At 40.5% G+C, this 24,431-nt stretch overlaps 1 protein-coding gene across 2 annotated transcripts in view; it reads left to right on the top strand.

The window, feature by feature from the left end:
• The window catches only part of INPP4B (inositol polyphosphate-4-phosphatase type II B), a 501,415-nt gene that overhangs the window by 227,372 nt on the left and 249,612 nt on the right, over window positions 1-24,431 (top strand). For both annotated transcript variants that reach the window (XM_008685432.2, XM_040626334.1), the window contains one exon: window positions 20,841-20,891. In XM_008685432.2, coding sequence (XP_008683654.1) covers window positions 20,841-20,891 — 51 coding nt within the window. The remainder of the gene's footprint in view (window positions 1-20,840; window positions 20,892-24,431) is intronic.

Here is a 24,431-nt window from a genome sequence, read left to right as displayed (position 1 = left end):
AGCCTTATCTTGTTGAGTTTGAAAGGTAGGAAAACCAGAAAATGACCTACTCATTAGTTGGGCCTTATGTGAAGGGAAATGAGCAGATCTGTCTATGCAGGCTATGTTTTTTTTTTTTTCTTTCTTTCTTTCTAAGTTGGCTTTAATTATAAACTATTAGGACAATTGGATGGCTAGTCTCTCATGTGACATTTAACCAACTGGACTTTTTTATTAGGCATATTTGTTAGATCTAGGTCAGTATCCGGGTGTTAGGATTCTAGGGAAGGCGAGGTGTCAGACACAGGGAGGAGAGTCTTTTTGAAAGCATTCGCAAAGCTTCACATGGGCAATTTGGGGGTGATACAGTTTAAAGCAGGTAGGTAAGTGCTGACAGGTGATTTCTAGAATGCAAAATTAGAGATAATGATATTGGGTTCATTCTTTTAAAGGTGTGTGATTATATACTACTTTTTCCTCACCTCGTCCTAATGCTTTCAAATAGGAACATTTAACAGAGTCGGGTGAAAAAGACACCATGAAAAGAGTGAAAATACAGGTTACAGCAACATTTGCAACACATATAAATTACAAAAGACTAAGACCCATTGCATATATAAAATGTACAAAGGACACCTGTAAATTAGACAAATAAGAAAAATAAATACTTATAGAGAAAAAGGGCAAAAGGTTTGAATCAGTGCTCCACCAAAGAGATTGTTCACATGACCAATGAACGTTTGGGAATCAGCCTTATTGGTAATCAGAGAAATGTTAATTAAGACTACAATAAGGTATAATTACATATCAACAGTTGGCCAAAATGTACCAAGTCTAGTAATTTCAAGTATTGATAAGATGTAAGATTTCCATATGGTTGGAGGTAAATGATATAAACATTTTGGAAAACAATTTAGCATTCTAGTCAAGTTGAAGATGTGATCTCTAAAGACTTAATAATTCTTCTCCTGGAGACTGATTTATGCATGTGCTCCAGAGTACAGTGCAAGAATTTCATAGCAACTGTTCATTCCAGCCAATACATGGAAATAATCTAGATATCCATCAAGAGTAATAGGGATAAATAAATTATGGTATAGCCATATAGTAAATTACTACATGGCAAGGAAAATAAATGAAACTGAGCTGTACGCAACAGCTTGGATAAACCTCAAAAAAATGTTGCATTAGGGGTGCCTGGGTGGCTCAGTCGTTAAGCATCTGCCTTCGGCTCAGGGCGTGATCCCAGCATTCTGGGATCGAGCCCCGCATCAGGCTCCTCCGCTGGGAGCCTGCTTCTTCCTCTCCCACTCCCCCTGCCTGTGTTCCCTCTCTCGCTGGCTGTCTCTCTCTCTGCCAAATAAAATCTTTAAAAGAAAAAAAAATGTTGCGTTAACAGAGCAAGAGAAAAGAATATATATGGTATTTATGTATTTTATGTTAAGTAAAAAGGTAGGCAATAGAAAGCCCACATTCTTTTTTTTAGGGGTGCGGTTTTGGTGGAAACGCTCTAAGGAAAAGAAAAGAAATCATTAGAAAAGGACAGTGGTCATCTCTGGCGGGGAGGGTTGGGATTGTATTGGGAAAAAGCCTCAGAAAGAAGGTTGCTGGCTGTGTCACATTTCTTCCACACGTGGTGGTTATACTGGTGTTCATTTGTGCTTTTTAAACTGCACATACATGATTATGCAGTTTTCTTTCTGACAAAAACAGATTAACAACTTTTTAAAAGTCAATCAATTTTTTATTCTCCATAATCTGCAGTTTGATGACCGATACTGCCTATCTCCCAAGGGTGTTTAAAGGTACTATTTCAAAATTTCACATAGCATTTAGTTGTCGAGAATTTAAACATGAATAGCATGACGAGAAATCTGAATATATAGTAAATAAAGATGAGCTTTGCACTATTATTGCTTTCCTTTCGGTGTATGGAAAGCAGATCGTCCTTAATGTGTACATGGGGTCATAAGGAAGAAGAGCTACCGTCTAAAGCATACGATAGTTGAGGAAGTGCGCTGAAAGGTTAACACAAGGTAGCTTGAACTAGACAAGCGCCAGGACCTGAGCTGACGCTAGCGGAAGAGAAGCATCCTGGGCCCCGGACAGATGTTAGGAACCAATTCACTAGAGGTTTCGTTGTCGTTGTTGAGAGATTTGATCTGAGTTACTATTAATAACGAAAATGAGAGAAGTGAAGAAGCTCCCATGGAAATGGTCAAATGCCATTCTTTTTATAACTCCTCCAGCTGCATTGGGAATTCTTGGACCCTTAGAGAGACTTCACATTTTTTTTCCTTCATTTTTCCCAGGAAGTAGCAGACAGCATTAGGCCATCTGCTTGAGTCATAGGCATTATCTCTGGGAGAACTGAGGAGGCCAAAATTCCAGGGAGGGCGTCAGGGGAGCCTTTGCCAAAGGTGTGGTTACTCCCTAAAGAATGTATGCATTCAGTATTCAGAGGCAATTCACCAGCTGCCTAAAGGCAGTGTGTATTAAAGAAAAACAAAAAAACGGGTAAATGTAGTCCTGTAATGATAAGGTCATGCAGTTATCTTATGCTTTTGATTATAAGGCATTTATGTGCAAGTCCTCCTTCCTTCTCATATATGCAAACCCTATTGTGATGTAACATCTTAGAATGTTATCTTTATTGATGTTTAACTGATGTATTATCATTTTTCCGGTTTTCCTAATTTCTGCAGAGCAGATTTTGAAAAATAAAGGCTAGAATGGACAAATATGGTCATTTAGCAAACCGTCCTCCATTTTGAAAGAATCTCCTTTGCTCCAGGGTTTCTCAAACGTTAATGCACTCAGGGCCACCTGAGGAGCTTGCGAAATACAGGTTCTAATTCAGCGGGCTGGGGCGGGACCTACGATTCTGCATTCCCCAAGTGATTCCAGTGCTGCTGATGCAATACCTGACTTTGGGGAACAAGAACACAGACAGTAACTTACGGCCCCAGCAACTCCAGCTGGACAGGCCCATGTGCCCTCCTCACACCTGTGATCAAAACGCACCTGAGATGGGTTCTTCCAGGTAATCCGTCTTCTGTGTTTCCAGGTTTTCATTGTGGATACATGTCTGTGATTTTTAAAGTTTTTAAAGGAAAAATAAAACTTTGAGTTTAGGCCTAATTCTGTTCTGAGCCAATGGCGAGACCAGGGAGATTCTGGTCAAAGGGAACTGACTTCCAATTATAAGATGAAGTTCTGGGGATCTAATGTCTAGTGTGGTGACTGTAATTAACAATACGGTACCATATACTTGAAAGTTGCTAAGAGAGCTCTTACATGCCCTCACCGCATGTGAAAAAGGTGTCCAATGTGAGGTGATTGATGTGTTAATTAACTTGATTGCGGTAATCATTTTACAGTGTGTACATGCATCAAATCATCACACTGTATATCTTAAATATATATAGTTTTTATTTGTCAATTATACCTCAATAAAGCTAGAAAAAATAGAATTTTTATTTTGCAAAAATTCGTTAAGTTGTTGATTTGAATTGTTCCTACTGCCTTTTCTAGTCCTGACACCTCTTAGCTCATAAATGATAGTATGCTCTGATAAGGGTCTTCATGATGATGAATGTGATCCTGTCTTTTTTTCCTTTCTATTTTTTTAATCTTCTTTACTATATGTGTTTTTTCTTTTTCTCCTTCTTTAATAAGTGTACCTATTCATGTCCCAAGGTCATTAAGAATAGCATCATAATACTCTTCTGTTCCATTGCTCTTTTGACGAATATTGATGTGTCTACGAAGGCTAACAATCTATTATCACAAAACTTGTACTAAATGTTGAGCCACGTTTACCCTACTTCTGTTTTATTTTAAAGACAGGGGAAAAAAGCCAAGAATAAAGTCTCATTATAGTGTCATAAATTTCTTTTTTTAAGTATAAATTTGTCTGAAGTCTCTGACATGTGATACTGTAAGCACAAACTGTCATATTATACAGCTGTCATATTATATAGGCATACACTGTGAAATAAAACTTGTACAAGACAGCTGTTCTAAAAGTTAGCTTTTTTAAGGAGGTAAAATTATTGGCATGGTTAATTCCCTTAAAGAAATTTGTTTGCTTAATTGGAACACATTTTTAAAATTCCTTACTGGAAGATTTCTGTAAGAGTTTAGACTCTAGAAGTGTTGGTACTGAATGTCTATTTATGGGCCAGAGGATATACTGACAACCTCAGGTTTCTTCCAGTTGGGTGGTACATTCAGTGAACATACTTGTCTAAACATTGATGCATAACATGGTCTGCGGCCTGTAAAGACCACAGTCAAAGGCTCCAAAGATAGAGAAAATTTTGAAGCATCCAGTACTCGCTGCCAGGGCACTTAAAATTGACCCTGGAGCCCAGATATGTCATGAGACCAATTCTTGTAAGCCGGATTCTTTGTGTGTCTCTGCATCTTTCCCATGGCCAAAGTTTCCATTGATTTTAAAAGAATTTCTCAGCAGCTACTGAGAAATCTAATTGAATAGATAGTGCTGGTCACCTCTCCAACAGACATTTGAATTCTCCTGAGTTTAAAATTAACATCATTGGTTTCTGAGACCTGGTCTTACCCTGAGACGTGAGACTTAAGATGGTTTCATTTTCAAATTACTGATTGGAGTATAGTTGTGTTATACTAGGTTCTTTTTGAAATTGATGCCTGAGCTCACCACAGCCCAGCTCTCAGTACACTTGGTCTCAGTAGATCTGCATTCCTGGCACCTCTGCTGTGCTTACTTCCCCCCGCCCCCAGCCCCTCCCCCACCCCATGATCCCCCAGTGGGCTGGTGGTCTGGAAGAAGCCCTGGAGAACTCATCTTGCAAAATCCCTTCCTAACGCCCATATTCAGTTTTTTCAAGTCCGTAGCTTTGAAACAGGCCAGGGTGGGAGTATTTACTCTATGGAAATTGCACACTCTATCAATCCTAGCAGCCCCTCCCATCCCCACCCTATAAGAACCAGTTGTTACACGTTTACCTGCACACTGCTATCCTTAAAGGCAGAATCCCATTTTGCATGATTAGATTAAAGCCCCTGAGTTTTCTTGCCGGTAGTCTCATCTAGTCTGTGCAAGAATGAACACCCTTATCTGAGAATGTTTGAAAGTTTCTTCTTGGAAACATCAAAGGAAAATTCACTCTAAGAAGTGGGAAAGGTAATAGTACAACTTTTGATAAGAAGAATTTATGAAAATGTCCCTTGTCTCTCGTGCCCCTGTGAATGGGCTTTGCTTGCTGCACTTAGTTTTAGATAGTTTCCTCTCAAAGTTTGCCTCTTTAGGCACTGGGGCAGCAAGATTATTAAGTATAAACTTACTTTAAGCACAAAACATGCATTATACCCCAACTGTTAAGAATTTTAAGTGTTAAGATTCTGCATTTCAGATGTTTGAGACAGTAAGTAAGGTTCTTAGATATCTGAGAAGATATATTTTAAAGCTGTGAATGGTTTGAGGGAATAGGAATATTTTGGCATTTGTTGAATAGTTATAGTTTAATGAAATTGAATTGCTTTACTGAATACGTGCACTCACGCGTGCATATGTCTGTGTGCGCACACGCACCCGTGTGTGTGTGTGTGTGTATACATACTTGGTTCTGACTACCAGTTCATGCTGTAAAACAGAAAAAATTTGATTTGATTAAGAAATGGAAAAGCTATCACACATTCAGCTGCTGCTCCAGAATGTAGAATGAGCCACACTTTAACTTGAAAAACCCAGAGTTGGATTTCCCACGCATATTTTAAGTCAGGCCCAGTGGTGTGCACGATTTTGTCTATGTAGAAAGATGCTTTTCGGAAGTCCTGTTAATAGGCCTTTTGTGCTGGAAAGGAGAGGTTTGGCTTCAAAATTAAAGGTGCTGTTCTTTTCTTTTATATTCTTCCATATGTGTGTCATTATTTGCCATTGGGCTTTTGAATCACTGCTTGCTGATATGGTTCAAATGCAAAGATACGACAATGAAGATATTTTCCAAGTACTGCTGCCTCAAGTACTTGCCAGACATGCTGAATCTATCCATAAACCGTCTTATTCATAAAAATTTCTTCAGAAATTGTAATTCTCTTATCCTCATTCAGTTTGTTCGTGCATTTTTTTCAGGGAATTCAGTTCCCTCAGGCATTAGGGTACCAAGTTGCTTCTGAATATTCTTGTATTTCAAGAGCTGTGCTATTCTTCAATATCCATAATGTAAATAGGATGTAACTAGTACAACATTTATTATTTAGTGCTAAATTTATTTAAATAATTATTCATCCACAAATATCCTTATGACCAGTTGAGCATTATTATCCTCTTAGATGGATGTAATTATATACACAGGAAATTTATATACCAACTTTATTTCTCTGTCAGTATCAAAGTGCTTTCTATAAATATTTGGAACAAAATAAATGACTTGAGGCTACCCAATGATTATCCCTCTAAAGCCTCAGTACCTAGCTTGACGTGCACTCCAGAAAAAATAGAATAATAGTAATAAAACTCTAATTTGCAAGGGACTCCTAATTGTTCATCTTTTCCATTTTGACCGTCTACAGTCTGCTCTCCATATAGAATGAACGTAATATTCTTAAAATATGAAAAAGATCACCTCGGTTCAAAACCCTGCTAGAATTTTCCATTGTCATTAGAGGAGACCTTACATTACATTACTAGATCTTAATTACTAGAGTCCTGCCTTTCTTGGACTCTACCTCCCATTTCTTTCCCCTTCATTCAGCCACTTTTTTCAGCCACTCTGGCCTCACGGCCTTTGCCCTTGGTTCTGTCTTGGCCTGGAATACTATTCTCTTTGTTTTTCATTGAGCTGGCTGCCCTCCATCTCTTTCATCCCTCCTCCTCGTCTTCCTCCTTCTTCTTCTTCTTCTTTTTTTTTTTTTAAGCTGAATGCTCTTCTTTATGTAGGTCTTAATCAAAGTCACCTGCAAAGAGAAACCCACTCTCACCACCATAGGCAAAGTATCCCCATCCAGCTATCACTTTATGTCCATCACGCTAGTTCACTCTCATGCATACTTACTACTTTATCCAGTTTGGGATTTTCTATCTCTTGTTGATGCTAGAATAAAAGTCCAAGAAGTGATTATTCTGTCTTCACAACCATATTTCTCCAACTTAGGATGACAGAAGACCAACATATGCAAAGGCATGGAGGGAGGTAAGAACAAGGCAGGTTCAGGGAAACATAGTGATTTAGAGTGGCTGGATTAGGGGTTCATAGCAAACATCTCATCCATCTCTGAAAGAGACTCTGCAGAAAAAAAAGAAAAAATCTGCTTAAACATGTAAGGCTGACCTAGCAAATATGAAAGGCAAATCCCAAATGTTGAGGATCACCATTAGCAGTCAGTGTGTTTCTCAAACTGTTGGTTTCAGGTCCCATTTATAGTCTTAAATATCAAGAATCCCAAAGGGCTATTATGTGGGTTAATAACTATGGATGTTGTCAAATCATGGTGTTGTACACCTGAAACTAATGTAATGTTTTTTGTCAACTGTACTCAAATAAAAAAATTAAATAAATAAAACATGGACCAGCTTTAACTAAAGTACCTGCATGCTCACTACATTAGAAATTAAAACTCAGAACATTAAAAAAAAAAAAGGCTCAGAAAAAATTTAAACCTGTAGTAATTTATTTAAAATAGCAAATAATAAACCCCTTACAGGTTAACATAAATAATGCATGTTTTTAAAATTATTGTATTTTGGAAAGCTAAAGAAGTAATTTGAGAGAGTGGCATTGTTTTACCATTTTGCAAATCCCTTTCATGTTCAGTTTTTTAAAAGATTTTATTTATTTGAGAAAGAAAGAGCACACGAGTGGGGGGAGGGGAAGAGGGAGAGGGAGAAGCAGACTCCCCGCGGAGAAGGAAGCCCCATGTAGGTCTCGATCCCAGGACCCTGAGATCATGACCTGAGCCAAAGGCAGATGCTTAACCGACTGAGCCACGCAGGCGCCCCTAATATTCAATTAATAGCAGAGACGTGTTGTCCTGTGTGTTTCTGAATGCCATCTCTGGTGAACTCGCATTTCTTGTAGGCTCTGAAGAACTCCCCTGTGCACTCAGGAAAGAAGAGTAGAAAAGGAAAATACCATCTTAGAATTGTTATGAAAATCATTTTGACCTTGCAGATCCTCTGATTGTACCACCCTAGAGAACTGCTGATCTGTGGTTTGAATAAGATATAAATTGCAGGCATTTTGTGTCCTAGCCACTACTCACATGTCACAGGATTCGGTGTGCACCTGGTTTATGAGAGTAAAAGGAGCCCTCTACTTAATGAGATCGTTTTCCCAATTTTGTAAATCAATCTTTTGCAATGTCAAATACATTTTTCCTATAGAAACATTGTTATGTATCATTATTACTTTCCTGGGGAAAGCTTACAACATTGAATTGAACACCTTTGCTCTTTTAAGACAAGACTGAGCAAGCCATGCGGTGGACTCTGGCCACTTTGTAACAGTCCTGTTGAAAATGCTTCCATCCCGTTTCCCTGTCCTGCAGGGAAAGGGGGAGTTTTGCTTCAATTTCCCATTGTTTTTGTATCATAGATGTGTGGTGTGATTTCAGCCCAAGCTGCTGGCAACACAAGAGAGGGGTTGAAATTGTTGGTTTGGGAATACTGCAGATTCAAGTTGAGATATTAGCTCCTCTACTTACGGGGTGAAAGTTACTTAAAATTTAAGCCTCAGATCATGATCTCAGCGTTGTGAGATCAAGTCCCACGTGGGCCTCCATGCCTGGCATGGAGCCTGCTTAAGACTCTCTCTCTCTTCCTCTCCCTCTGCCCCTCCCTGCTCTAAAAAAAAAAAAAAAAAAAAAAGTGAACCTCAGTTTTCTCATATGCTTGTTTTGAGGATTAAATAGGAAGGCAAAGCAGCGAAAGAAAATTCGGAGCAATTTAGAAACATCAATTAGAGGAACGGAAGCAAATGGGGCCCTGGCATCAACATTGTGAAAGCTTCCCCAGCTGATTTCTCATGGACAGCCAATGCTGAGACTTGCTGACCAAATTCATAGATACTTTTGTAGAATTCTACAGAGAAGAAACTAGTGTGGTAGTTGAATAGAGTTACTGCAGTTATCCCGTTTTTGCCCAGGGATGAACAGATGAACAGTCTTCATGGGATAACCTTATTGAAAGCTCCCTCCCCTCTTGCCTCTACACACCATTTGTTTTCAGTCTCACTCACACACACACACACACACACACACACACACACACACACACACACATTCCGGGGATTGATATTATAAGTCAATTGATCTTTACCCAGGGCTTGGTGATCTTCTTTTGGCTGGAGTTAGGAAAACCTGGGTTGTAAATGATCTCTTAAAATACTGAGTGATATCACAATAATTTTGTTTTAAAGCTACCTAGAAATTATTTAGCCTTATAGTGTAGGAACTAATGACTTTTCAGGGAGCAACAGATTAATAGACATGTGCCTGTGTTGATATTACTGTTCTCTGTCTAATGGCTTGTTCATTAACTCATGGCTGTGGTCTTAATTGGGGGCTGTTAATACGTAAGGATGGTGTTTTTGAGTCTGGCAATGTGATAAATTGTGTCTGTTTCTATTCCCCGAGGCTAATAGATTTTTGGCTTTTAAAACTCTCATTAAGCAGCCCTAGGGAAGACAATTAAAGTCACCATCAGTCTGGGTTCAGAAGAGAGGCACACTGCAGTGCGAGGGGCGCAGGCTTTGGAAGACTTTGCAACCATTTAAAGTCTGATCTGCAGCTTGTTGTTAAAGTGACCCTAGGCAAATTAATCCAGTTTTCTGAAACTGAGTTTCCTTACCTGTAAAATGGGCAAAGCAATAATAATACAACACACAACTGCAGAAATTAAATGAGATATACAAGTAAAAAAAAAAATGCACCTCTGAAATAATTAACCCATAGGTCTGGGAAGTATAGTTGTTATTTCCTTCGATTCCATTATTCTTACTTATCAATTTTAAGCTTTATATTATTTCTTTCCAGGGTAGAAAGTTTCTAGGGTAGCTCATACTCAATCCAGGTCTATTTCTGGGATCAAGAGATCAGTTCTGATGACTTTTTGCACTTTTCAGAATGACAGCACATTTTTAAATTTTTATTTATTTTTATTTTTTTGTATATTGGGATAGTAGAGAAGAAGAGGAAGGATGATGGAAGGAGGAAGTAGTAACGGAGGTTTGACCTGACAAACAGCTGTTAGTATGGATACATGATGTTTGAATTGAGCACTGTATGTATTGAGATGATCATTATAGCCTCCTGGGGGGCTCTGGAAGTCAGTAGGAATGAAGGTCTCAACTGAGGAGGAGCAATTATTTAGCAAATTATCAGTTAATGTGTTTGGTGCCTGTAACACCTTTTAATTTTTATAGTGCAAGGAGTGCCTTTACTCTTTATTTCTATCTTAAAAATATCCAAACATCTTAACACTTAAAATTTGATACTTTAAAAAAAAGCGTGTGGCCTTATATCCCACAGCTCTTTGGAGGTTTGTCCCTTTTGCCTTAAGTAAGTGCCCAGGATCGGACTTGACTCAGGTGCAGTAGAGAAGCCTGACAGGACCCGAACAGCGCTGCCTCTCCCAGCCTGGTGTCCCTTTCTAGAAGATCCAGAAGAATATGATAGGCCAGAGGGTCCTACTTTCAGAACAGCAGTAGAGAGACCTCTTTAGACTTCCTTGAAACTAGACCTGAGTTTCAGCATCTCATATTTTCAGCAGAGCGTGTATCTTTCCAACAGCCTCTGACAAAGGAAAAGAATGTCTAAAGATATTTCGCTGTTCAGTATTTTTTCACCTGCCTGTAATAGATCTCTGTAATAGTTGGAAAGGGAAATGGAATAAAATGTGGGTAATGGCAGGGATACTCAGAGTTATGTGACTCTGGGGCTACATTTGCAGTCACCATTAACCCGAAGAACCACATGACTCCTGTATGACTGGTAGAATTTAGTATGATGGCGCATTCATATAGCAAAATTAGAAGTCTTAAAGAGCCACCAATTAAACGTAAAGGGACCCGTGTGACTAGAGAGCTGTGGTGTGAACATCCATGCCTTAGAGAACTCTAGGACTAGATGCATCCAAACTAAAAGAGTGCTTATATTTGTCTTACTATTATTTCCTTTAGGATTAGAAGCTGATAGAATGTTCTTGTGTATATAATTTTGTATGTCTTTCTAAGATTTATGTATTTATTTTAGAGAGAGGATGAGGGAGAGTGCATGGATGGGGGAGGGGCAGAGGGAGAGGGAGAGAATCCTCAAGCAAACTCCATGCTGAGGCTCAATCCCAGGATCCTGAGATCATGACCTGAGCTGAAACCAGGAGTCCAATGCTTAACCGACTGAACACCTAGACACCTCTAATATGTGAAAGTTGATCACATTTACCTAGTAAAGACCAAGACAACATGTCACACTCAATAATTATTGGACTATTTTTGGATAGTGGTCAGGCTTCAGGGTAAACTCTGTTTTTACTAGGAAAATTACCTATAATTATGCATTTGTAACTGGTTTACCAAAGACTTCACTCAATAGTCCAACATGTAATGGCATTTCTCCCTTCTCCAATCATATTTAACTATGCTCTGTTGAATATCACTTTTTATCTCTTAACCACATGTTTGGAAGTTTCCTTAAATTTCCAATAACTTTCAGATGTTAAAAACTTCAGTTTGGGTAGGATGTGCAGGGTGGGGCAAGCAATGCTTCCCCTGACACTACCTAGAAACAAGCCAGACATATTACGACAATCACATTCGAGTGCATCATCAAGCCAGCTGTGAAAGTAATGAGATAAACTAAAATCGCAGAGAAAGGGGAGCCTTTGGGAGTTGAGCTCTCAGGAGCCTGTGATTTTTCCTCTTTGGGCATTTGCTGATTCTGAGAGTAAGCTGAAGAACATGCCTTTGCCTGGACACAGGGCTGCTGCTGGTTGGAGAGAGAAAGATCAGTACAACTCTCAGTGCTTCTGTTGGAGGAAGTAAGAAACTGAGACTTCATCAGCTTCAAGTCAATGAACATTTTTTTCTCAGAAGAGACTTGCTGAATTCTAAGCTTTGCAGGAGGCTAAAGAGCCAGGCCAAAGTCTTATAAAAAGCCGAGTGAAACCTCCCACCGTTTCACAGTGCTTAGGAAACAGGGAGAGAGACAGGCAAGAGAGAAAGCCCTAGAGGGAGTGGTGGGGAATTGACACTGAGGGACTAAAAAGCTCTTTTTCACCTGCAGGCATTTACAGATTGTCCCTGTAGCTAGAAGTCTGAGCATCAAAGCTTTTCTTAACACAAGGTGGCAGCTGGCAGAGAGAGAACCCAGCAGAGATTTTGGTTTTCATGTGTAGCTGAAGTGACAAATTTAGAGACCAAAGGGGACTCAAACTGATGGCTGCTCTGCCCCTAAAGACATTTGCCATACTTTGAAGCTGAATGGGGCACAGTGCAAAAGAGGTATGCAGAGACCTCTGAGAATCTCTAGCATTCCTTTAGGGTTGAGGGCCAAAGACCCCTCAACTAGAGGTTCTTCGTTGAAAGTCCTGGTGGGGGAGGGGTATCATACCCTCTACGACATGGGTAGACCGAGTATCTCCGTTAGCTCGCTAGAGCTGCTGTAACTGCCACGGACTGTGTGGCTTAAACAACAGGAGTTTATTTTCTTGAAATACTGGAATCTGGTAGTCCAAGATCCAAGTATTGGCAGGGAAAAGTTCTTCTGAGGCCTCTCTCCTTGCCTTGCGAATGGCCACCCTCTTGCCGGCTCTTCACATGGTCATCCCTTCGTGTTCACACCCCTTCTGTCTCTACCTCTTCTTATCAGGACACCAACCATGTTGCACTAGGGCCCCACTCTAATGGCTTCCTTTTAACTTAATCACCCTATCTCCAAATACAATCACATTCTGAGGTACTGGTGGTTAGGGCTTCAACATATGAATTTGAGATTAGGGTTTGGGGGGGCAGTGAAGGGCTTAGAGAAGTGGAGATTCAGCCCGCAGCACTGAGTCTTAACGAGAATTCCAGCTGAGCTCTGTTCTAAGTCGGTCCCTGACTTGATGATGAGAGCAATCCTTTCTCCACTTGCACAAGAAAGGAAAGGGCATCTCTGATAGAAAATATTATCTGGAGCTTTTACCGATACTTGACATTTAAAGAAAAAAACAATACTAAATACTTTCATAACCGAAGAATAAACCCCATTCCTTATCTCAAGCATGTTTATGTGCAAATGACTGCCTACCATTCTCATCTGTGACCTATTTCCCTCATAAGCACTCTTCTAGACCAGACCTTCTCACACGTGAACATGCATATGAATTACTTGGGCACTTTATTAAAATGAAGACTGTGATGTGGTATGTTTGCAGTGAGCGTGAGATTCTGCATTTCTATAACACGTTTTAAAGGAAGGTCCTCAGACCATCCTGACCAGCTGCAGACCAGTAGGTAATGAGTATGCATAGGAAGTTTAAGAAACGTTGCCTGATAATGTCTAAGACCTCTTGCAGCTCTGAGAGTCTGTTAATTTAAAAAAAAAAAAAAAATTGCTTTCCAAGAGTGTCTTATTGCATTGACTGACCATTGCCTATTCCATTTTTTGCAAACCGTCATAGGATTTGGACCTAGTTTATAAGGCTCACACTCAAAGGAATCTCATTTCTTTTAGAGCAGTAGTTCATAACTTTGTGCATTGGAATTAAGTAGGGAATGAGCCTTCAAAAATACTGATGCCTAGATCCTTCCCTCAGAAATTCTGATTTAATCATTTTAGAATGTGGCCTGGAAACTGGCATTAAAAAATATTCCAGAGGATTCTAATGTATTGTCAAGATTAAGAACAGTTGCTTTAAGATAGCACTTTTTCACCCCACTAAAAATAGTACTGGGCCTATTTTGACCTTTTTTTTTTTTTTAACCAGGCTAGTTTCCGACATAAGTAATTAAATACTAATCATGGCCCACCTGCAAAAGAAATTAGGTTTTATCCATTGTTGACAATTGAAAGAATTTTTCTCAGGAATTTTTTAATCACTTGGAGCTGTATAGTTGTTCTTCATAGACTAGGAATGTGATTTCCATTTTTGCCAGACTCCTCTCCACTCCCTCTTGTCTCTCACACTCAGCCCACTCCTTTCATTAACTTAATCTGTTTGGAGCCTTTGGGTAGGTGAGTTTGCAACACTATCTCTACAACACTAATTAGTAAAATAGTAAACTAGAGATTAAACATGTCTAAGGAGAAAATTTAAGTGTACCCCCCAGGGATATTTCGTATAAAATTTTCACATCACAGAGGTGGTTTTTCTAGGTTCACTATAAGATCCCTTCCATCTCTAAGGTTCTGTGGTATGAATCATTTCGGTTCGTACATGGATCATTTTCTCTATCCACAACAAAATTGAAACAGTTGGAAAGTCAACATCTAAGAGTGGCTGCTAAGTTTTACACAATTGAAGATGCTCAACAATTATTATTATATGTTTTGACCCTAGCCATGTTATCATTACTACCTCTGGGTGAGAAATACCTTGTCTTCTTAAATTTCTGAGATTGCCAGTGTTTATAATAGTCACTGGATCACAATAAGTAGTTAATGCAAGTCCGCTGACATTAAAGGAGTGAATTAGGATTTAAGATGAGCTATTTTGCTTTATTTCTTCATAGACTTAAATGGAATCCAAATGTTTATTTAAAATAAATGGAGGGTCTAAATTATGCTAGCTGCTGAAACAAATGCAAACATCCAAATTTCAGTGTGTTAGCACAGTGGAAGTTTATTTCTTGACCACTGTGGTAGGCAGAATTCTCCAGGGGCCCCAGGATTGCTGCCCCATGTTGTACACGTTCAGCATAGTCCCTGGACACACTTCTGTGATGAGGTCATGTTACATGTTAAAGTTGCCTATGAAAGGGAGATTATCTGGGGGAGAGTCTGTCCTAATGAGGTAAGCCTTTAAAAGAGAGCAGGTCCTGAAGCCAGAGATCTGAAGTGTGAGAAGAATTTGGTGCAAAGTAGATTCTCTGTTGCTGGATTTGAAGCTGGAGGAAGCCACATGGCCTAGAATAAGGGTGGCCTTCAGGAGTTTATAACAGCTCCCAGATGACGGTCATCAAGGCAATGGGAACGTTGGTCCTAGAGCTGCAAGGAACTGAATTCTGCTCACAGCCCGCCGAAGCTGAAAGCAGACCTTTTCGTAGACAAGCCTCCAGATGAGGATGCAGCCGTGTGAGAGCAGGGCAGAGAAGCCAGCCGCAGGAGTCCTGGGCTGCTCACGGATAGAGTGTGAATTACTCAGTGGGTGTTGTTTTAAGCAGCTAAATTTGTGGCAATCTGTTACACAGCCGTGTAACATGCAGTCATGTAATAATCTAATACTGGGAGTGATACTTGGCAAATGGCTTTCTCTCATGTGCGGCTCTGCAGTCCGCCAAGGGCTGTACTCCTTGCAAGGAGAGAGAGACAGTGGAGAGAACATACACTGTCCACTTCTGAAAAGTCCAGATTGGTTGCAGCAAACATCGCTTACACGTATATTTTGTTGGTGAGAACTCGTTACATGGCTAGCTCTCAAAACTAGGCAGCCTAGGAATATAGTCCTAACCGAGCAGTGTCCTCCCCCAAAATTAATATTGGAAGGAGGATAGCCATTTATGTCCCACTCAGGTTTTCATGTGTTTGAATTTGAAGGCAGTTCAATGTCTTATTCCAAGTGAAACAAGTAAGCGTGATGAAATTATGTATTCTAATTCGAGATACATAGAGAATTAGAGTAACATTTTTATTAGGGATAAAAAGGATGCACTTCAATGACACATTCATTATCAGAGGCCCCATCAGATGTGACAGTGGTCTTAGAAGAAGGTCTGGGCCCTTTCCCTGCCTGGAGCACTGTTGCAACACCATCCCCTCTGCGTTCCAGCCGAGCCCTTCCAAGGAAAAGTTGCTCCTTCTTCACCGACCAGTGAGGAGATGCACTTGTGCGAGGCCCAGGCATGGACACCCTGGCGCACAGAATCATGGCAGCCTGGCCTCCGTCTTCTCTGGATCTGGATACTCAATGATGCCTTCTCACCTGTGAAGAATACAGCAGTCCCCACCATCCTCTTATGCTCCGGGCAGCGGTGCCCATGCTCTTTGTAAAAGGCTGACCAGTATAAGGAGTGTTTCTCCATGGATTAGGGCATTCATCATTTCAGGGGGAGCTTCTTGCTTGGGAACCATTAAAGTTTATGAACTAGTCTATAGGGACTTTATGAAAAATTGAGTATAAGTCACTATATGTTACCTAGTATTATTTTTTTTTCATTTTTTAAGGTAAATTTCATATCTAGACATTTGAGCTTATGAAAAAAGAAATGAATTGGTTTTACAAGAAACTTAAGAAATAATTCAAGATGGAATATATAATCTACATGATCACTTCTATTAAGTGATCTTTATTTGATATCATTAAAGTCTAGACAAGAGGAAGTTATAAGAACTTTAAATATGTAGTCAGGCAGACATTCTTATGCTCCAGGAAGGACAGGGGGTGGGGGTATAATAAAGCCAGGGAGAAGGATTGCTAATAAGACCAAAAAAGGGAAAATGAGTTCCAAAGGAAGGCCAGTAAATCTCAGGAGGCATGACATTGCCCGTGAACTGGAATATTCCAGATGTTACAGTGACAGCCACTGCTTCATCCCTTCCTCATCAAGAGGCCTCATCTAAATCTGCCCAGGGTTTTGTCTTTGTTTTTTGGTGTGTGTGTGTGTGTGTGTGTGTGTGTGTGTGTGTGTGTTTCCAGCGACATATTTCTCCAGCCTTCCCTATTACCTGTCTCTATTCTCCTCTTTTTCCTTTGTCTCCTCCCTCCTCCTTTTCCCTTTCTATTTCTCCCTTCCCCCCTCATTTCCTCGCTTTCTTCTTTCCTTTTCTGTCACTCCCCCACTTTCTTCCCTCTCAGTGTCAGGTCCTGTTCCAAGTGCTAAAAAGATGTACTGCAACAACCTGTGAGGTCTGTTATTAACCCTATGCTAAAGATAAGTTACATAAAGACAAAAGGCAACTGGCATAAAGAGGTTAAATAATCCTCCCACTATGACTCAGGGCAGATTTGGGACCTTCAAGGGGCTCCGATAATGTCATTCCTCAAATGTTTTACGTGATTTCCTATCACCTATCAATTGCATAAAGCCCCAGCTCTATAACATGATAGATAGCAAATGGCTCCAACCTCTCTCCCCAAGCATATTTAACTCTTGCCATTTCCCTGAAGGACCCCCTGTTATGGTATTATCAGAATACTCACTCTTTCCCAAACACAAATGGTCTTCTACAACTCCATCACACATGCCCATTATATAACACCCTGTTTGCTTTGTCATGATCTTTCTTGCCTCAAACTCCTACTCATCCTTCAAAACCCAGACTACTTATTCTGTGAAGCCTTTCCTGACATTCACAGTCTGAATTATTCCTTACTCTGAATGCCCACAGAAAAATGTTCATATTTCCATAATGGCATGTATTATGTTGTACTGGATTTATTCATCTATTTGTCCCACCCACTAGTCTCTGAAGTCTCAAAGAGAAGGAATGGGACCTTATTTACTGGCAAACCCAGTGCTTGCCACCTAGTATGTGTTCACTATAATGAAGGATATATATTATGCAAGAAAAAACATCATCAATGTGTAACCTATATACCACACATTTGTAGCATTGACCTTAAATATAAAAGTTTTAGACCTATACATACAGACTATCTTAAACAAATGTTTCATAAGAAAGTCTGACTTTAGAAAATATATAATTGGTTTACAAAAGTTTTGTTTTTTCAATTCCTCTAAATCAGGAGCCCTGCTAGCATTTTAAGCATGCCTTCCTTGATTTAAGAAAATGTGACATACACATACTTTTTAAAAATACTTGTATTATGTAAAGGGAAATTCGTTCTCTATCTCTCTCTCCTTCACACATGTACACACATTGGAAATGGCAAACTAGTCCCTGAATATCTTTAGATTTTTTTCATAGTATATAACTTTGGGTTAAGAATCTTTTTTTTTTCCCTCTGTAACAGTTTATTTATAAGGAATAAGTGTTCTACTGATAAAATCAGTATAAATTTAATGACCATATTGCAGTAATTGTCAATATTATTCTACTGTATTTAATATTATATCCATTATATCACACATTTTTTCACTATATTATATCATATCATTATATATCTGTGTATAAAGTATATATAAAGATATATATACACTTCATGCTTTCCTATATATGTTGACCTCCACCAGTGTCTGACTTCTTTCACTTTATTTCTAAATTTAAGCATATCCCTTTGGATAACATTATTTAGATGGCAAATATTTTCTTAAAATGATGCATAAACATATATGTGTGTGTGTGAATGGGTTGCATGTGTGTGAATATATATTCATTATATAGTCTATTCTAATATATATTAGATATACATGTGTACACTATATATGTGCACGTTATATGTGCACTTTATATATTTCATATATATAGTGTGTGTATGTGTGTGTGTGTGTGTGTGTGTGTGTATACAATAGGCCCCTGAATCCATGGGGATACTTCAAGACCCCCAGTAGATGCCTGAAACCACAGATAATACCAAACCCTACATATACTATGTTTTTTTCTTATACATACATACCTATAGTAAAGTTTAATTTATAAATTAGGCACAATAAGAGTTTAACAATAACTAGTAACAAAATATAATAATTATAACTATACAATATACACAGTATATTGTTATGATTATTATATTTTATTGCTAGTTTTATTACAAATAAAAGTTATGTGCATGTGGTCTCTCTTTCTCTGAAAACATCTTATTGTATTACACTAACTCTTCTTATGATGATGTGAGATGATAAAATGTCTGTGTGCTGAGATGAAGTGAGCGGAATGACATAGGCATTGTGATGGAGCTTTACGTTGGCATTGACCTTCTGATGATACAGCATAAGAAGGGTCCTCTGCTTCCAGAGACGGGTGGTTGACTGTGGGTAATAATGAAACCATGGAAAGCGAAACTGTGGATAAGGGGGAGGACTAGTCTCTCTCTCTCTCTCTCTATTTCTCTCTGGTTTCTACTTCAAAATCACACAGAAAATCTTTGTTTTTCTCTGTAGCTTCAAACCCAGTGCCCTGCCTAAACATATATAGAGGGAGAGACAGACAGACAGAGAGAGAGAGACAGAGAGAAAGTATATAGTCTGTGTGGGGGGGTGGCTGTGCATGTGTGAGAGAGAGATCGATCATACATATGCACACACTATATGGTCCATTACGGTCCCCTGTTAATACATAGATTCCTCATCCTTTGAGGCCAGCTAATGATTTTTCAGATAATGAGACTGAATGGTACCTCTGAACATTCTGGACCAAAGAACATTAATGCAGCTTCCACACTGCAAATGCTCTTAGCCGGTGAGCGCTCTGTCATGAAATCCTGAGTTGAGTGTGTTCTGCAAATTGTGTTGTTTACTCTGTTGGGATCTCTCCTGTCATTTATTTTGTGCTCTGGTGAACAATTTTGAGTCATAATGACTGACAAATTGTGCAAGTGATAGTGCTGGATCTGCCATAAAGACACGAAGAAAGAGCATTAAGCTGGAAGTTAAAATGCACTGTTTTACCCATGGCTTGAGGCTTTTGCCAGGGAAATGGAAACCGTGTTAAAGATTAGTAGGCCCTTAGGAGATAGTTCAAGTCTTTTGACATTATGAGCATCCCTTCAACTGGGAGAATTGACCAGGTACAGTCAGGTATGTCAGCACTTACACGATTTCAAGAGAATTATGATTGACAGTTGCACCCCCAAAGGGATTTTGTGAAAATGACCCCCTAAAATATTGATCTATCTTGTGTTTCGAGGGTTCCTCTCTTCCATCCCTCCCCCCTTTCCTCTGCTCTCCAGTTAGAGTATGCTTGTCTGTTGCCCTGTATTCATTTAACTTGCTTATCTAATCCTTACCTCAAATTAAGATATACTGGATTTAGGTGTTCTGTGTTTCTTGCTTTTACTAGCTTTTTCTTAAGTAAGAAAGATTGTCGTGATTTCTTTTCCTTTGAAACATTTTTTTCTTAAATAGAGAAACATCGACTCAGCTGTACATTAGAATCAATATCTGGGGGCAGGAGAGAGCACCAGGAGTTTGAAAGGTCCCCAGGTACCTCTAATGCACAGCCAGGATTAAGGATCCCTGCTCAGTAGAAGATATATGTCTACTTATCATCTAAGGAGTTGATATTTCACTTGGAACACTTTCAAACGTATGAAAAGCTTCCCCAGATGACTGATTATTTTACATTATTTCCCTCTCCCCCAGTTGAGAATTAGTTTTCAAATGAATTTAGATAATGGTATCTGACAATTTGGCCCAGAACTCTCAAGTGGGAGGGATATCCTATAAAGACTGTGGGTTTTGGTGCTCATTTGGAGAATAAATATTTATGGAGCTTACATGGAATGACTTTCTCTATACCAACTCTCTCCTTCCCCTTGAATATTGGATGAGGGCTGCTTTTTGAGGAGATTAAAGGTGCTTCACCTTAAGCCCAGCTATCTCTGTATTTGACGAGGGGTGATGGGGTGAGGACCCGGCGGTTCTGTCTACTTAGGAAAATCAGGAAGCTTAGCGATGATAAAAGGGCAGCTTTGGGTGCTGCAGCAGGTGGCCTTCAGTAATGATTAACCCCAGAGTCTGAATTGACGGCTGATGACGGAAATGACACCCAGCACCTGTGTGAAGCTTCGGCACTGCTTTCTATTTCAAAACCACACAGAGCATGTTTGTTTTTCTCTATAGGTTCGAACCAGTGTCCTACCCGAACATAAGGATCCCCTGCCGGAGGTTGGGGTAAGTGTTTCTTATGTTTCCAAGAGGCACACATACCACTTCTAAGTTAATCGTTTGGACTTCCTCTGGCCTTCTGTTGTCCGACAACTGACACAGGAAATTAAGTTAAATTAACAGGGTGTGACTTTGCAAGGGGACACTGTCATATATTTGGCGAATTATATGGCATTCATCCTGTCTCTTGAAAATCACCCTCCAATGGATTCATATTTAGTTGCCCTGGCTAGAGATGAGTCTAGAAATCGCCCTGCAGTTAGCCGAGAAGCAGTTCGGAGCAGTGTTCCTGCACCGCCGGAAATTGGGAAAGCTGGGAAATTGCAGGTGTGAGCCGTAGCCCTTCAGGAAGGAGGCAGAGAACTAAGTAGGCGCGGGGCTGTGCTGTTTTCCGCTTCCTGCCCCTTCAACCCCGTAATGCGGGTCAAACCAGAGGCTGCCACCAAAGCGCAGTCCAGTGTTGGAACATCCTGCAGAGGTTTTCCTGCTGTGTCGGAACCATCACATGTGCGGCTTTTAGGAATGGGAAGAGCAGGAAGAGAATAACGTGCTTTTTGCTTAGATCAGCCTGGAGTAGGTGGTGGCAACTCCCAAGGGAGAGCCCAGCAGGCTGAGTCCCTGGGATCCATGCGGAGAGGATGAAAAAGCCTAGAAGTAAGTTGGGTCTAAAGAGGCCACGGGACTGAGCCAACTGAAAGGCCTATGGGAAGTTCCCAGCCATCCCCTAGGCAGTTGACAGCCTTCTTCTAGTTGATGTGTGGAGCAGTGTCCTATGTACCGGTTATTCCGTCATGGGCAAAGGCTCCCATCCGAGCCTGCCAAGGGAGCCCTCAAATCTACGCACCAAAGCGTGGGTTGAATTGACCGAGAAGAATGTCAGCCATCTCTGCATCTGATCGTGAAGGAGAAGGAAAAGGGCACTTTGTGATCTCCCATGCCTATCACAAGCTTCTGGTTTCTTCTTGGGGCCAGGTTGAATAATTCTCTTTGACTCAAATGACTCTTCATGCTTTCTCTCCTGCCTGTGCCTTCAAACTTCTTCTGCCTTTAGCTTAGTTTCTCCAAAGGGACCAGCAAGTTCTTTCCAGCCTCAGGCCCTTCACTGCTGCGGGCAATAGGAACCTCCCCCTGCCCAGCGCTGCTCCCACCTATCTCCCTCCCCCTGCTCAGGGTTCAGGGCCCAGGGCTCTGACCACCCCAGATGTGTTCCTTCAAACTGGAACCTCCCTTGCAAGCTGTCATCACACCCTTCCTACTTCCTTTTGAAATTGGTAACTATTAACTTAATGCATTACTTTATAAGGGATTTTATTTATTTTTTGAGGTTCGAGAAAGAAGAGCTAGTCTAATTTTTTTCCTCCTCAAACTGCTCATCCCCACAGCTGCTCAGTGTTAAATCCCCCTTGCTTGAAGCTTTAATGACATCTTGGCCAAACTCTGTAAATTTCCATTTTTTCTCTCATTCGAGTTCTTGAAATACATCTTATTCATTTTAAAATTTGAGTTTCTTCCCTGATTTTAAATTTTCTTCCCCCCTCTCCTCCCATCATCTCCCACTGTAGGGTAGACATCTCTGTTTCTCTAGCAATGTGTACTGCGGGGGGTGGGCAGAGTCCGATTCTCACACAGGTCTGGTCCTTTCCTCCTCTTGTTGCTCAATGCTGTGGCAAGGAGAAAGGAATGGGGAGAGGTTCCTTCCGTGCCTGCCCATGGTGCGGGTGTGCTTCCCTCTCTGCTGGTTTTGGTATTGCTCGGGCTAACTGCCTGTCAGCTTGTAGCAGACATTGAAATGCTGTCTCTGTTAGGAGCATAGCTGTAGGTATTTCTGGAGACCATGTAGACTCCTTCCTGTGGCATATTCGCTTACCATGGGGAATCTGGTCCTGGCTCGACCCTCTCCACTGCCCAGGCTCACCCTGCACTCTCTTGCTGCTGAGACCTCCTTTTCCAGCAGCATGTGATGCATGTTTGGCCGCTATCAGGGCTGTTTGGCGCCCATGAAAGGCACGTGTATTTGCCCTGACACACAGGAGAGATGCAGGCTGCCCACTGCTGTTTCCTCCTCGGCTCAGCTGTCTCTCTGTGGACACTTTCTACAAGCCCTGCCAGCATCAGGGGCTAGATGGTCAATGATTTTCAAAGGAGAGACAATCTCCAGTCCCCAGTATAGTGGAACTAAAGATGGTTTGAACACCCCCAAGCTTTATAATTGATGTTTTGGGACCAGATTCCTCCAACTTTGAGGTGTCTTCCTGAATGTGATATAACAAAGAGATTAGCCCCATTTCCTAAGTAATGCATCTCCCGAAATGCTCACCTTCCCTCTCTTCTAACACTACCTTTATATCAACTGGGTGGGTGTGTCATCGTTATTAATAGGTCAGTTTCTCTAAATTGGCTTCCTTTTTTTTTTTTAAGATTTATTTATTTGAGGGAGAGCACGTGTGCATGAACGGAGGTAGGGGCAGAGGGAGAGAATCTCAAGCAGACTCCAGGAGCTGAGCGCAGAGCCTGACATGGGGCTCCATCTCACGACCCTGAGATCGTGACCTGAGCCGAAATCAAGAGTCAGAAGCTTAACTGACTGAGCCACCCAAGCGCCCCATGAGTTAATTTTTAAAAGTCAAATACCCATAGTAACATAGTCCTTACTGGGTTTTTTTAAGCTTTAATACTGAACACAGATTGTGTTTAATGCAATTTTGTAATTGAAAAGTTTATAACATTAGAGTCAATTGAAAACAGCTTAAAAGTAATTACTGAAAAAAAAATGCCAGTATCCTTAATGATAGGACAATTTGAGACATTTAAACATACCACTTTCTCAACTGTACTCCAATTGGGATTGGTTAAGAGATCCCCAGGAGTCAAAGGTCTGTAAACTATAGCCTGCGGGTCAAATTCGCCGTCTGTTCTGGATGCGTTCATTTGTGCATTGTCTATGGCTGTTTTCCCACTCTCATAGCAGAGAGATCATGACCTGAGCTGAAATCAAGAGTCAGACACTTAACAGACTGAGCCGCCCAGGTGCCCCTAAATTGGCTTCTTTTTAGGCATTGTGAGAGTTTGCTAGCTCCAAGCACTAGAGGTTCTCTGAACTGATACCATGGTGCCTTTGGTGTATTGTCTTTGACAAAGACTCAGCTATAATTCCTGGGTCAAAAGAAAATTCTCAATTGACATTATGTGCCATATCTATTAGGTCAGTTAGGAATGCATTCAGAAGCAAGTAACCTGACAAACAGGGGCTTAAAAGTAACAGATTCATTTTTCTCTTGTTAGAAAAAGTTTTGGGGTGATGGCCCAAGGCTGCAGCTACTCAAAAATGACGTAGAGCAACCGGGTTCTATCTACCTTCCCTCTCCTCCTTTGTTAGAGTATCGTCCAGTCTCACCATTGAACCTTCATAAATCACAGTCCAGGTGGGAAGAAGACTGAAGGACAAAGGGCAGCTGATCTTGTTCCTTCAATTCTGGGAAACAGTAATTTTGGGGGAAATTTCAATTGGTATACTGCTATATACTTATCACTAAGAAGACAGGAGTC

Source organism: Ursus maritimus, unplaced genomic scaffold (genome assembly GCF_017311325.1).
Source record: "Ursus maritimus isolate PB19 unplaced genomic scaffold, ASM1731132v1 scaffold_11, whole genome shotgun sequence".
NCBI classification, from domain to species: Eukaryota; Metazoa; Chordata; class Mammalia; order Carnivora; family Ursidae; genus Ursus; species Ursus maritimus.
This window is presented reverse-complemented; position numbering and strand designations above follow the sequence as displayed.